The sequence below is a fragment of the Pseudophryne corroboree genome, chromosome 1 (assembly GCF_028390025.1).
Source record: "Pseudophryne corroboree isolate aPseCor3 chromosome 1, aPseCor3.hap2, whole genome shotgun sequence".
In the NCBI taxonomy this organism is placed as follows: domain Eukaryota; kingdom Metazoa; phylum Chordata; class Amphibia; order Anura; family Myobatrachidae; genus Pseudophryne; species Pseudophryne corroboree.
Genome location: NC_086444.1, coordinates 205,554,907 through 205,569,761, shown reverse-complemented (window position 1 = coordinate 205,569,761; position 14,855 = coordinate 205,554,907). Strand labels below are relative to the sequence as shown.

Genomic DNA, 14,855 nt, shown 5'->3' with positions numbered 1-14,855 from the left:
CTGAACGTATGCACTTGCTCTTAACTTACACTGTCTAAAAGACATGTAGAAAACTTAAGTGTCCTGTAAATGGTCAGCGCTGATGCAGACGGCTTTACAGAGGAGACATTGCCCAGCAGTCCCAAAGTCAGCTCAGCATGTGTGTAACGGCGCCAAACGCTGACAGGGAGTGAGGAAGACAGAGGTGCCATTTACTGCTAATGTTTCCACCCTGGAGCTGTGGAAACATTAGCAGTAAATGGCACCTGGGGCTGTGGGAGGGGCTACAGGTCAAAGCCTTAAGGCCCATATAGACGGGCCGATGCAGGAAGAGATGTGTGCTGAGAGAACCGTTCAGCACACATCTCTCCCGCCGCTCAGCACAGCGCGATCTGTGCTGTGCGTGCGGGGGGAGACGGGGGGCCGCTCACTTCACCCAGCGGGTGAAGTGAGCGACCCGCTAGATTGGCCTGCATGCAGGCCAATCTAGCAGCAGCGATAGCGATGTGCGGGGCCGCGCATCGCTATCGCTGAGGGGGCTACACACGGAGCGATCATGTTGATATTCTAAGCAATCTAGTCAGATTGCTTAGAATTTCGCTCCGTGAGTACCCGCCTTTATCCCCTTGCTGGACTTCACCACCGGGTACTGCGGGCCTTAGCAAAACGGATTATGAGGTAATCCGACCTGTGCCCTTGCCCTGGTGGTCTAGTGGGGTCCCTGTACAGCCACAGTGTCCATGCCAGCGCGCGCAGTCCGTCTCCTAAAGACCGCGCTGGATCGCGATTTCCAGTGCGTCCCGCCTGGGGGACCCTCTTACCTTCTCATTTGATGCAGCCACGTGATCCCGGAGAGCAGCGGCAATTGTGTGTGACCTAGTGGAAACCGGAGCCCTCCACTGTAAGTACCCGGCAACCAGGGCGCGGGAATATACAGCGCCGCCGGGGGAGGTGAGGGAGCTGCAGCACGATGTGTCAGAATGACATATAGCACTTGTAAGTGCCTATGCTGCGGCCCTTGAAGTCTTCTGTCTGCTGAAATCTTTTCAGGGCTGCCCAGCGCAGCCTTCCCTGTTAGCTGCCTGCACTGCAGGCACCAACTTACAAACTGAGCTCTAGTGCCTGGAGGCGGGGATATAGAGGAGGCAGCGCTAAGCATCCTGGGAACAGTCAAAGCTTTTAGCCTGTTGGTGCCTTGGATCACGATCCAACTCTACACCCCGATGTTACCCCTGTGGAACCCCAGTGTACCCCGCTGCAGAAAATGTGTTACTGTTCAACAGAATGTTGCCTAATCCCTGAAGGAGTTAAAGTAGGGAGTTATATACATTATATATTACTAATATGCATAAATGGCGAGAGATGGAATGTGTCTCTAGAACAGCAATAACTTCCTCAAAACCTGGTTAACGAGACAAAACGTATCTTACCAGGGTAGAAGGAATCTTTGTAAATATACTCCAGAAAAGCAAGGAACGTGTCCCTGGATAGGTCATACACTGGAATAAGTACACAATTCGCTTCCATGTAACTTCCGCTAAACATGGCAGCCATTACATCACAGCGGGCCACCAGCACAGCCCGATGCGCAGGTATTTTAGTATCTGCAATCATACAAAAAAACAAATTCCTCAGTTGTGATATGTAATACATTCATGTCACACATAATATATTGTAGACTGTAAAATTAGACTTTAACTGATGAACAAAGTAACATTCTGGGGGGTCTCTTATCAAATGTGATTATTCACTAGAGAAGTCCACACTTTGGGTTTAACTTACAAAAGCGAAGATAGATCCACTACAAATGTTATAGCATCACTTTATCATAACCAGTGTAGTGAAAATGACAAAAAAGTGATCGTACAAATTGTAGTGACTAAAATTTGACACCAGGTTTAACATCAAAATGTCCAAATGCAGTGTGAGGTTCATCAGTCCTTAGAACGTTAGCTGCCAGTAATGAAATAAGTTCATCACACAAATCCTGGCAATAAACAGCTTCCCTCCTTAGTTAGCAGAAATGCAGAATTCCCATGCCTGGAAACCAAAGACACCCTTGCAGGTGCCTGCAGTAAACATGATGTAAATGTTGGCAGATGCTGCTTGTCGCCACAACAGAACATATACACAATATACATCTGCAGGAGTTTTAATATATGTTCCAAGCATCCAGGGAGCATCGTATGTCTTCAGGTGCAGTGGAGCAATGACCTTAATAACATATTGCTGGGAAGGGGAACATGCTGTTCTGCTATAAGGAGGAAGAGGTCTATTGATGACAGTTCTTTTGACATACACATCTTCAATTATAAGACAAAATAAAGACATAAGGAACTTTGCAAATGTCTTTTTAATAAAATGAGAGAAACCTCTGCCAAAAACTATGCAAAGACTTCATTCTAAACATTTTTTTCCCACCGGAGAATATAAAACTGCAGCACCAAATAGTAAGTATGAGAGTCTGGGCTTTTTTCAAAGATAGGAGCAAATCAAAAACAGAAGAAAACAAGGAGCTATTTGCTCCTGGTGGAAGAAACGGGAAGTAGTCATTAGGTCGACTCAGACAATGGCAACATTCATAGGGGTATATGCAATTGTGGTCGAATTCCCGAAATTGTCGAATTTCGGGTCATTTTCGACCAAAAAAAACAATTCCCCTATGCAATCCAGTGCTTTCCGACCAAAAAACGGACTTTCAAAATTCGACTTTTTGAAATTCGACTTTTTGCAAATTCGACTTTTCTGCAATGATACAAGTGCTGCAATTCGACCAAAGCATATTCAATTCAAGTTTGGAAATTCGACAGCAGTGCTTTTAGACAGCAAATTCGTCATTTTCAATCCGCCACACTTTGGAGGGTGAAAACAAATAAAAAAAATTTAAACATGTTTTTTTTTGTGTTTTTTTTTTTGGGAATAGCAGATCTATTTATATTAGAAGGGATTAGGTATTTTTTTTTTTTGGGGGGGAGGCACAAATATTATTTATATATTTTTTAAAATATTATTTTTATTTTAATTTTTTTTGATTGCTGGAACGGTAAAATCAGAAAAAAAAATGGCGTGGGGTCCCCCCTCCAAAGCATAACCAGCCTCGGGCTCATTGAGCTGGTCCTGGTTCTAAAAATGCGGGGAAAAATTGGGCATGGATCCCCCGTATTTTTAAAACCAGCACCGGGCTCTGCGCCTGATGCTGGTGCCAAAAATACGGGGGACAAAAAGCGTAGGGGTCCCCCGTATTTTTAACACCAGCATCGGGCTCCACTAGCTGGACAGATAATGCCACAGCCGGGGGTCACTTTTATGCCGTGCCCTGCGGCCGTGGCATCAAATATCCAACTAGTCACCCCTGGCCGGGGTACCCTGGGGGAGTGGGGACCCCTTCAATCAAGGGGTCCCCCCCCCCCAGCCACCCAAGGGCCAGGGGTGAAGCCCGAGGCTGTCCCCCCCCATCCAATGGGCTGCGGATGGGAGGGCTGATAGCCTTTGTGATAAAAAAAAGATATTGTTTTTTCCATTAGTACTACAAGTCCCAGCAAGCCTCCCCCGCAAGCTGGTACTTGGAGAACCACAAGTACCAGCATGCGGGAGAAAAACGGGCCCGCTGGTACCTGTAGTACTACTGGGAAAAAAATACCCAAATAAAAACAGGACACACACACCGTCGACAGTAAAACTTTATTTCACACTACCGACACAGATACTTACCTATGTTCACACGCCGACATCGGTCCTCTTCTCCATGTAGAATCCACGGATACCTGTAAAGAAAAGTTCAAAATACTCACCTCAACCAGGGTCCAGAGATAAATCCACGTACTTGTAGAAAAAAACAAACCGCAAATAACCGACCAAACGGACTGAAAGGGGTCCCATGCTGACACATGGGACACCTTTCCACGAATGAGACCTGTCAGTGACAGCTGTCACTGACAGGTCTCATAAGCCAATCAGGAAGCGCAACTTCGTTGCGCTCACCTGATTGGCTGATCGCTGTCTGAACTCAGACAGCGCATCGCACAGCTCCCTCCATTATATTCAATGGTGGGAACTTAGCGGCTAGCGGTGAGGTCACCCGCCGGTCAGCGGCAGACCGGCGGGTGACCCCACCGCTACCGCAAAGTTCCCACCATTGAAAGTAATGGAGCGGCTTTGCGAGGCGCTGTCAGAGTACAGACGGCGCTCAGCCAATCAGGTGAGCGCCACGGAAGTAGCGCTTCCTGATTGGCTGAAGGGACATCAGTGACAGGAGTCACGTGATGTCCCGGCATTCGGGGAAAGGAGTCTAATGTGAAAACATTGGACCCCTTTCATTAGTCCGGTGGATCGTGTTCGTTTTTTTGTTTTGCCAAGTACGTGGATTATACCCTGGACCTGGATGTACCTCTGGACGCTGGAAGGTGAGTACCATTTTTTCACAGGTACCCTCGGATCGTCGGAGACCGTGGCAGTCGGCGTGTCAACATAGGTAAGTATGTGTGTGTCGGTGTATGAAATAAAGTTTTACTATCAAGGTGTGTGTGTCCTATTTTTATTTGGGTATTTTTTTCCCAGTAGTACTACAGGTACCAGCGGGCCCGTTTTTCTCCCGCATGCTGGTACTTGTGGTTCTCCAAGTACCAGCTTGCGGGGGAGGCTTGCTGGGACTTGTAGTACTAATGGAAAAAACAATATCTTTTTTTTATCACAAAGGCTATCAGCCCTCCCATCCGCAGCCCATTGGATGGGGGGGGACAGCCTCGGGCTTCACCCCTGGCCCTTGGGTGGCTGGGGGGGGGGGGACCCCTTGATTGAAGGGGTCCCCACTCCCCCAGGGTACCCCGGCCAGGGGTGACTAGTTGGATTTTTGATGCCACGGCCGCAGGGCACGGCATAAAAGTGACCCCCGGCTGTGGCATTATCTGTCCAGCTAGTGGAGCCCGATGCTGGTGTTAAAAATACGGGGGACCCCTACTCTTTTTGTCCCCCGTATTTTTGGCACCAGCATCAGGCGCAGAGCCCGGTGCTGGTTTTAAAAATACGGGGGATCCCTGGCCAATTTTTCCCCTGCATTTTTAGAACCAGGACCAGCTCAAAGAGCCCGAGGCTGGTTATGCTTTGGAGGGGGGACCCCACGCCATTTTTTTTTCGGGTTTTTCACGTTTTTTCCCGTTTTTTTAAATCGCGGCAAAATCCGCCAAATCGGCCGATTTTCGCCCGCGATTCTGGCGAATCCGTTTTTCATTGAATATGGTGAATCCCGGCAGGCACCTGCCGGGATTCACCTGGCGAATTTGGTCGAATTAAAAAACGGCGATAATTGCCGCGAATTCGACCGCAATTGCATATACCCCATAACCTCTACACCACAATCTCGACTGTTATGACGTTAACATCGTTAAAATGACGATATGCAACATTTCACCACTGTCTACATGATGAATGTTGACATTATGACAATCAACATGTTATACCACACAAACCATGTTTCAACGCAAGGGATGCAAAGACACCTATGCTTTGAATACAGGGAAAACACTTTCTGCTTTTGCATGTAACGAGCAAATACAAGGCAAAGTGTGTTTATTTAGAATTACATTAGGCTACACACTTCCCAACTGTAAATCTCTACACATTATAAATCTGCCCCTCCTACAGTGCAGCGCAGTTTTGCCAAGGTGCAAATTGCTCTTTTCTTTGATTTGCTCCTAACTGTTGATTTCATGCCCATCGATAATTAGCTTATCACCTTTACTGACCACTCTGGGTATAATTACAAGATTTTCATATTAATCAGCTCTATAGACAATGCTAATTTACAATACGGAGTAAGAACGTTGACCAGTACATAAAATGTTATGCACGTAAATGCCAACAAGAGTTTGGACCCCATTTATGAAGTGTAACATTGCCCAAGTACAGAGAAAGTCCTCTTTAGTAAGGCTGCGCCTTTTACCTAGATCATTGCTAAGTGCACAGACTTATGGAGTAAAATTGCAGCGTTTCAGAGGAGAAGAAGTTTGCATCAGCCAATAGAAATTATTCTGGGCAGAGTTTAGGGGCATTCTACACTCTGCAAAGGGGTGCAGTGGTCATATCCAAAGGACTGAGCTGGCAGAGATTGTGTCGTATGCCATACATTTTATAGTACATGATTTGCGCCTTCCAGTTGCATTTGGATACATTGCTACAGTAGGTGTGGTGGGAGGCAGTCAATTGACCGCCTGTCGTGATCCCGGCAGTCAGGATACAGACACCAGAATCCCGACATCAGCTGAATACCGGCGGTCGGAGTCCTGACCGCCGGCTGGTTACCCCTCTTGGGTGGTGGTCCACGCCACCACCCGGAGGGGAATAGAAACCGGATGCCACCGGGCTCGAACCGTGGCAAGTGCAGCGAGCCCATGAGGGGACATGCTGCGCTCGCTGCTGGGATCCCGGCGTCTATCTCCTGACCGCCGGGATCTCGTACTGATCCTGTGGTGGTTTTTCCCAATGTATAACAAAGCTTCAACCACATAAATTATCCACATGAAATACTGTTGAAGAGTGGTGGGTTATACAGTGGTTTGGTGTGAGGATCACAGAATTGCACAGAGTGCAACTTCAGATATTTATACAGCTGTACATCCAGGCAAGGAGGCTTATTCTGAGAGTAGATATGCATCATGATGTGCAAAGGTTGGTGGTGTGCATCATGGATACATCGGGTGGAGGTGTGTCCTGAGGGTGGACAGAAGGTTTGAGTCATAATGTTCATGAGGTGAAGGCATGTCCTGTGGGTAAAGAGTAGGTGCGAATCACGATGTGCACAGGGTGGAGGCATGTCCTTAAGTTGGAGAGTAGGTGCACATCACGATGTGCACAGGGTGGAGAATAGCAGTGCATCATGATGTGCACCGAGTGGATATGTAGTCTGATTGGAGGAGTGTCCTGAAGTTGGAAAGTAAGGGCCAGATGTAACAGAATGTGAACTCGTACGTTTTTTAAAGCAGCAAATATTTACAAGGCAAAACCAACCTTGTTTTGCCTTGTAAATGATTGCTGCTTTAAAAATTTTTTTTTTACGAGTTTGACTGTTATCTCAGAGCTCCGGCCTTCTCGCACTCTGTTACATCCATCCCCAGGTGTTCATTATGATGTGCACAGGGTGAAGGCATGCCCAAAGGGTACAGAGTAGGTGTGCACCACGGTGTGCACAGGACGGAGGCGAGTCCCGAGGGTACAGGGTAGGTGTGTATCATGAGGTGCAAAGGATGGGCCATCTTTGAAAAAGATAACCATCTTATCACAGACTAACCTTCTGCATATATCATGTACAAGTGGGTTGGGTTCGCATGACCGGCGGTCTCCATATAGACGCCGGGTCCCCAGCTGTTAAATGCCCGGCAGGGGGAGTGAGCACAACAAAGCCCCTTGCGGGCTCTCTGCACTCGCTACAAGTTTTATTCCCACTCTCCCCGAGTGGAAATAGTCCCTGTTAGTCGGCATGCCTACTGCCGGGATTGTGAGGGGGCGGGATCCCGGCATCGGTATTGTGACCGGCGGTCACATAACTACATCCCGTATAAGCAATGGGTATATTAGAGTACTATTCTTAGTAATTCTGATATCACACTGTGCATTAGGGATGACACTAATTAGTAGGTTGCATTGTTAGTACAGGATCAACTCACAAAATGACCTCACTGTGTGTAGGAGAAGTGCACTATGGGGGGTATTTCATTAGGGCTGTTTTTTCACCTAGGAGAAAAAAAGTGCACTTTTCGCTATTATTTAAGGCGAATGGTGCTTCAACCTATTCAATAGTAGGGCTGTTATTTCGCCTAGACGAAAAATTCAGCAGGAGCGAAAAACATGTGGATCAGCGAATCCACGTGTTTTTGCACTTGCGCCAGCAAAAGAAAAAAAAAAAGCTGTCCAATTTCGTCGATTTTGAGGCATCTTTCGTGAAAAGGCATTGGCAAAAATGCCTTAAAAACGGGCAAAAACGGCCCGCAACTGAATACGCAGGGGGAAGTGAATTAGATAGTTCCGAAATTGTCGGAGCTAACTGTATACACTCATATGACTACATTTGCACATTTATTGTTTTGATCTATGACTATATGGTAAATGGTCATCCAAGTATGTACTGACTCATCCAGAGGCTACAAAGTAATAGAGTACATGCTCGGACTAATCAAAGCTATACAATGAAACATGTAAAGGCTACGCAGTACAGGTTGAGTATCCCATATCCAAATATTCCGAAATACGGAATATTCCGAAATACGGACTTTTTTGAGTGAGAGTGAGATAGTGAAACCTTTGTTTTTTGATGGCTCAATGTACACAAACTTTGTTTAATACACAAAGTTATTAAAATATTGTATTAAATGACCTTCAGGCTGTGTGTATAAGGTGTATATGAAACATAAATGAATTGTGTGAATGTAGACACACTTTGTTTAATGCACAAAGTTATAAAAAATATTGGCTAAAATTACCTTCAGGCTGTGTGTATAAGGTGTATATGAAACATAAATGCATTCTGTGCTTAGATTTAGGTCCCATCACCATGATATCTCATTATGGTATGCAATTATTCAAAAATACGGAAAAATCCCATATCCAAAATACCTGTGGTCCCAAGCATTTTGGATAAGGGAGACTCAACCTGTAGTACATATTAGTACCTTGCACTTGGAAGATTACATCCGCCAACAATGGAGTGTTAAAAAATAGCCCAAGAGAGTCGCATAACTGCAACGGCTTCTTAGCATGTGAATAAGGCACGTCTGATGAATTCAGAACCTACAAAAAAGAAAAAGTTCAGCTGCACAATATGCCTGTAAAAGTTGTCAATTGGAGCTTTACAAGTTGTACAGCCTCAGATTTATTAATAAATTAAAACTTGAAATGACATTGTTGTCTACCAACGATGCAATAATGGGCTACAGATCTCATGTATAGTTAGATGCCTTTATGCCCTAAACAAAAGCATAAAAATAGACACAAAACAAACATACACGTTCAGTTGGCTGCATCCTGCTCACACACTGTAGCAATTGGGCCAGGTGCACGTCATATGAACAAGGGTGTAAGCTCACATCCTGTACTGCAGCATAGAAAACCACAGACCTATACATGGCTGGGCAGTGTTTGTATTAAGTGCTAAAATCACATTAACCTACAGTATTGTATGTATATGCATACAATGTCATATATACGAAAGATTCAGGTGATGACAGTGTTATAAATAAACTTGTAAACTGCATTTTTGAAATAAAATGTATTAAACCCCTTTGTTACCCGAGGCCTTTCTTACCAGTGTGCGGAGCCTATTTGGCATTTTTTGGGCTTATTATATACCAACATCATTATCAGAAATTGGTTTATGCAGTAGCCACACAAATAATATATCCAAAAGACTTTCACTTTTCAGAAAATACCAAGTTTGTTTATAACTCCTCTTATGGCAAAGTCTACACAATATAGATAAAAAAGTAGAATGTTTTTATTGAAATTGCAAGAAGTACACCAAAATAAATTAAATGTGTGCATTTTGTTATCTAAAAAAGCACTAAAAAACAAAAAACTTTGTAGTTCTTTCTTTTGCATCAATTCATCTTTACAAAACAGCAAAAACAGAATTCTACAGCATACGTAGATTTTCATATCATCATCTGCACTAGAAAAGGATCATGCATTTTTTCCCTTTTCTTGTCTAGTTTGCAGACAAGAATATAGGGGGTCATTCCGAGTTGTTCGCTCACAAGCTGCTTTTAGCAGCTTTGCACACGCTAAGCCGCCGCCTACTGGGAGTGAATCTTAGCTTATCAAAATTGCGAACGAAAGATTCGCAATATTGCGATAAGACATCTCTATGCAGTTTCTGAGTAACTCGAGACTTACTCGGCATCTGCGATCAGTTCAGTGCTTGTCGTTCCTGGTTTGACGTCACAAACACACCCAGCGTTCGCCCAGACACTCCCGCGTTTTTCCCAGAAACGGTAGCGTTTTTTCACACACACCCATAAAACGGCCAGTTTCCGCCCAGAAACACCCACTTCCTGTCAATCACATTACGATCACCAGAACGAGGAAAAATCCGTGAGTAAAATTCCTAACTGCATAGCAAATTTACTTGGCGCAGTCGCAGTGCGGACATTGCGCATGCGCACTAAGCGGAAAATCGCTGCGATGCGAAGAAATTTACAGAGCGAACAACTCGGAATGACCCCCATAATGCATAAATGGGCCTGATTCGCGGAACATGCCTCAAAGTACTGATGTTCAGTAGGTATCTGTGACATTTAGGGGTGGCGACTGCCTCAGTTTCTCAAAACAGTGGTGTGTAGCTGCTGTTGTGTGGAAAGGACACAGCCAGGATCTCGGTCTGAGGTTCCTGGTCTCTTATATGTTGCTGCGGCAGCCAGCTTGCACAATCCCATGTGTCAAGCACATGGCCAATAGCGTCACAGATGATCCAATACTGCGTCCTAGGATACAGCTCATATCAGTAATGGATGCAGCCTCCTGTTGCATTACAGTATTAGTGCTATCGCTGCTGCTTCCACGTCTGAATCAGGCCCAATATGTGGAGGACCAGTATGGACAGTCCAACAAAGCATACCATTCTGAAGGCATCTCTGAAATTGCTGAAGCCAGGATGAGGGGAGATCTGCATATTCTAAACCACCCATCTCTAGACTTCTTAATTTCTTTATTGTAAAGGCCCCCCATACATTAGTGACGGATTGCTGCTATTTTACAATCACCCGCCCGACAGCCGAGAATCTGGAATAGTAAACATGTTTAAAAATCCCAAATCAAAAATGGTCAGGATCAGCAAACAAGGGATTATTAAAAGTGTAGAATTTCCCCGATTCCATCAAGTTATTGGGGAAACGGTGGTAGTTGCATGGGGGCCTTAAGTTGTGATTGTCTAATGATCAGCAGACAATAACTATTAAGTGGGCACATCATTTGAAAGAGGAGGCAGACTTTGAGGAATGTGGGCTATTTAACATAGGTAGTGCTGTGCCGGAGTCAGCCAAATCATTTAAAGGAATGGACTTTTTACTAAATTTGAATTCCAGTATTGGCTTTTTATCTTTAAATATAACATTCCGTACTAAAAAACAAAACAAACAAACAAACAAACCAAAAAAATACAAAAAAGCATCTTATACAGCATTGGTTCCACGGAAACGCCTCTTAACAATTTATTCATTAAATAGTCAAATGCATATTGTTCAGTGTGCTGGGACAACAATTATGACTGTCAGGAGTGTTGTTCTCGCAGTATGATCAATAGAGATGAGCGCCGGAAATTTTTCGGGTTTTGTGTTTTGGTTTTGGGTTCGGTTCCGCGGCCGTGTTTTGGGTTCGAACGCGTTTTGGCAAAACCTCACCGAATTTTTTTTGTCGGATTCGGGTGTGTTTTGGATTCGGGTGTTTTTTTCAAAAAACACTAAAAAACAGCTTAAATCATAGAATTTGGGGGTCATTTTGATCCCAAAGTATTATTAACCTCAAAAACCATAATTTACACTCATTTTCAGTCTATTCTGAATACCTCACACCTCACAATATTATTTTTAGTCCTAAAATTTGCACCGAGGTCGCTGTGTGAGTAAGATAAGCGACCCTAGTGGCCGACACAAACACCGGGCCCATCTAGGAGTGGCACTGCAGTGTCACGCAGGATGGCCCTTCCAAAAAACCCTCCCCAAACAGCACATGACGCAAAGAAAAAAAGAGGCGCAATGAGGTAGCTGTGTGAGTAAGATTAGCGACCCTAGTGGCCGATACAAACACCGGGCCCATCTAGGAGTGGCACTGCAGTGTCACGCAGGATGGCCCTTCCAAAAAACACTCCCCAAACAGCACATGACGCAAAGAAAAAAAAGAGGCGCAATGAGGTAGCTGACTGTGTGAGTAAGATTAGCGACCCTAGTGGCCGACACAAACACCGGGCCCATCTAGGAGTGGCACTGCAGTGTCACGCAGGATGTCCCTTCCAAAAAACCCTCCCCAAACAGCACATGACGCAAAGAAAAAAAGAGGCGCAATGAGGTAGCTGTGTGAGTAAGATTAGCGACCCTAGTGGCCGACACAAACACCGGGCACATCTAGGAGTGGCACTGCAGTGTCACGCAGGATGTCCCTTCCAAAAAACCATCCCCAAACAGCACATGACGCAAAGAAAAAAAGAGGCGCAATGAGGTAGCTGTGTGAGTAAGATTAGCGACCCTAGTGGCCGACACAAACACCGGGCCCATCTAGGAGTGGCACTGCAGTGTCACGCAGGATGTCCCTTCCAAAAAACCCTCCCCAAACAGCACATGACGCAAAGAAAAAAAGAGGCGCAATGAGGTAGCTGACTGTGTGAGTAAGATTAGCGACCCTAGTGGCCGACACAAACACCGGGCCCATCTAGGAGTGGCACTGCAGTGTCACGCAGGATGTCCCTTCCAAAAAACCCTCCCCAATCAGCACATGATGCAAAGAAAAAGAAAAGAAAAAAGAGGTGCAAGATGGAATTGTCCTTGGGCCCTCCCACCCACCCTTATGTTGTATAAACAAAACAGGACATGCACACTTTAACCAACCCATCATTTCAGTGACAGGGTCTGCCACACGACTGTGACTGATATGACGGGTTGGTTTGGACCCCCCCCAAAAAAGAAGCAATTAATCTCTCCTTGCACAAACTGGCTCTACAGAGGCAAGATGTCCACCTCATCTTCACCCTCCGATATATCACCGTGTACATCCCCCTCCTCACAGATTATCAATTCGTCCCCACTGGAATCCACCATCTCAGCTCCCTGTGTACTTTGTGGAGGCAATTGCTGCTGGTCAATGTCTCCGCGGAGGAATTGATTATAATTCATTTTAATGAACATCATCTTCTCCACATTTTCTGGATGTAACCTCGTACGCCGATTGCTGACAAGGTGAGCGGCGGCACTAAACACTCTTTCGGAGTACACACTTGTGGGAGGGCAACTTAGGTAGAATAAAGCCAGTTTGTGCAAGGGCCTCCAAATTGCCTCTTTTTCCTGCCAGTATAAGTACGGACTGTGTGACGTGCCTACTTGGATGCGGTCACTCATATAATCCTCCACCATTCTATCAATGTTGAGAGAATCATATGCAGTGACAGTAGACGACATGTCCGTAATCGTTGTCAGGTCCTTCAGTCCGGACCAGATGTCAGCATCAGCAGTCGCTCCAGACTGCCCTGCATCACCGCCAGCGGGTGGGCTCGGAATTCTGAGCCTTTTCCTCGCACCCCCAGTTGCGGGAGAATGTGAAGGAGGAGATGTTGACAGGTCGCGTTCCGCTTGACTTGACAATTTTGTCACCAGCAGGTCTTTCAACCCCAGCAGACCTGTGTCTGCCGGAAAGAGAGATCCAAGGTAGGCTTTAAATCTAGGATCGAGCACGGTGGCCAAAATGTAGTGCTTTGATTTCAACAGATTGACCACCCGTGAATCCTTGTTAAGCGAATTAAGGGCTGCATCCACAAGTCCCACATGCCTAGCGGAATCGCTCCCTTTTAGCTCCTTCTTCAATGCCTCCAGCTTCTTCTGCAAAAGCCTGATGAGGGGAATGACCTGACTCAGGCTGGCAGTGTCTGAACTGACTTCACGTGTGGCAAGTTCAAAGGGCATCAGAACCTTGCACAACGTTGAAATCATTCTCCACTGCACTTGAGACAGGTGCATTCCATCTCCTATATCGTGCTCAATTGTATAGGCTTGAATGGCCTTTTGCTGCTCCTCCAACCTCTGAAGCATATAGAGGGTTGAATTCCACCTCGTTACCACTTCTTGCTTCAGATGATGGCAGGGCAGGTTCAGTAGTTTTTGGTGGTGCTCCAGTCTTCTGTACGTGGTGCCTGTACGCCGAAAGTGTCCCGCAATTTTTCTGGCCACCGACAGCATCTCTTGCACGCCCCTGTCGTTTTTTAAAAAATTCTGCACCACCAAATTCAAGGTATGTGCAAAACATGGGACGTGCTGGAATTTGCCCATATTTAATGCACACACAATATTGCTGGCGTTGTCCGATGCCACAAATCCACAGGAGAGTCCAATTGGGGTAAGCCATTCCGCGATGATCTTCCTCAGTTGCCGTAAGAGGTTTTCAGCTGTGTGCGTATTCTGGAAAGCGGTGATACAAAGCGTAGCCTGCCTAGGAAAGAGTTGGCGTTTGCGAGATGCTGCTACTGGTGCCGCCGCTGCTGTTCTTGCGGCGGGAGTCCATACATCTACCCAGTGGGCTGTCACAGTCATATAGTCCTGACCCTGCCCTGCTCCACTTGTCCACATGTCCGTGGTTAAGTGGACATTGGGTACAACTGCATTTTTTAGGAGACTGGTGAGTCTTTTTCTGACGTCCGTGTACATTCTCGGTATCGCCTGCCTAGAGAAGTGGAACCTAGATGGTATTTGGTAACGGGGGCACACTGCCTCAATAAATTGTCTAGTTCCCTGTGAACTAACGGCGGATACCGGACGCACGTCTAACACCAACATAGTTGTCAAGGACTCAGTTATCCGCTTTGCAGTAGGATGACTGCTGTGATATTTCATCTTCCTCGCAAAGGACTGTTGAACAGTCAATTGCTTACTGGAAGTAGTACAAGTGGGCTTACGACTTCCCCTCTGGGATGACCATCGACTCCCAGCGGCAACAACAGCAGCGCCAGCAGCAGTAGGCGTTACACGCAAGGATGCATCGGAGGAATCCCAGGCAGGAGAGGACTCGTCAGACTTGCCAGTGACATGGCCTGCAGGACTATTGGCATTCCTGGGGAAGGAGGAAATTGACACTGAGGGAGTTGGTGGGGTGGTTTGCGTGAGCTTGGTTACAAGAGGAAGGGATTTACTGGTCAG

General features: G+C 46.0%; 1 protein-coding gene across 4 annotated transcripts in view; it reads right to left on the bottom strand.

Annotated features, from left to right (window-relative positions):
* RHOBTB3 (Rho related BTB domain containing 3) overlaps positions 1–14,855 on the bottom strand; it is a 228,957-nt gene that overhangs the window by 32,797 nt on the left and 181,305 nt on the right. For all 4 annotated transcript variants that reach the window (XM_063964040.1, XM_063964042.1, XM_063964038.1 and 1 more), the window contains 2 exons: positions 8,640–8,757; positions 1,410–1,583 (listed from right to left, as the gene is read on the bottom strand). In XM_063964040.1, the coding sequence (XP_063820110.1) occupies positions 1,410–1,583; positions 8,640–8,757 (292 nt within the window). The remainder of the gene's footprint in view (positions 1–1,409; positions 1,584–8,639; positions 8,758–14,855) is intronic.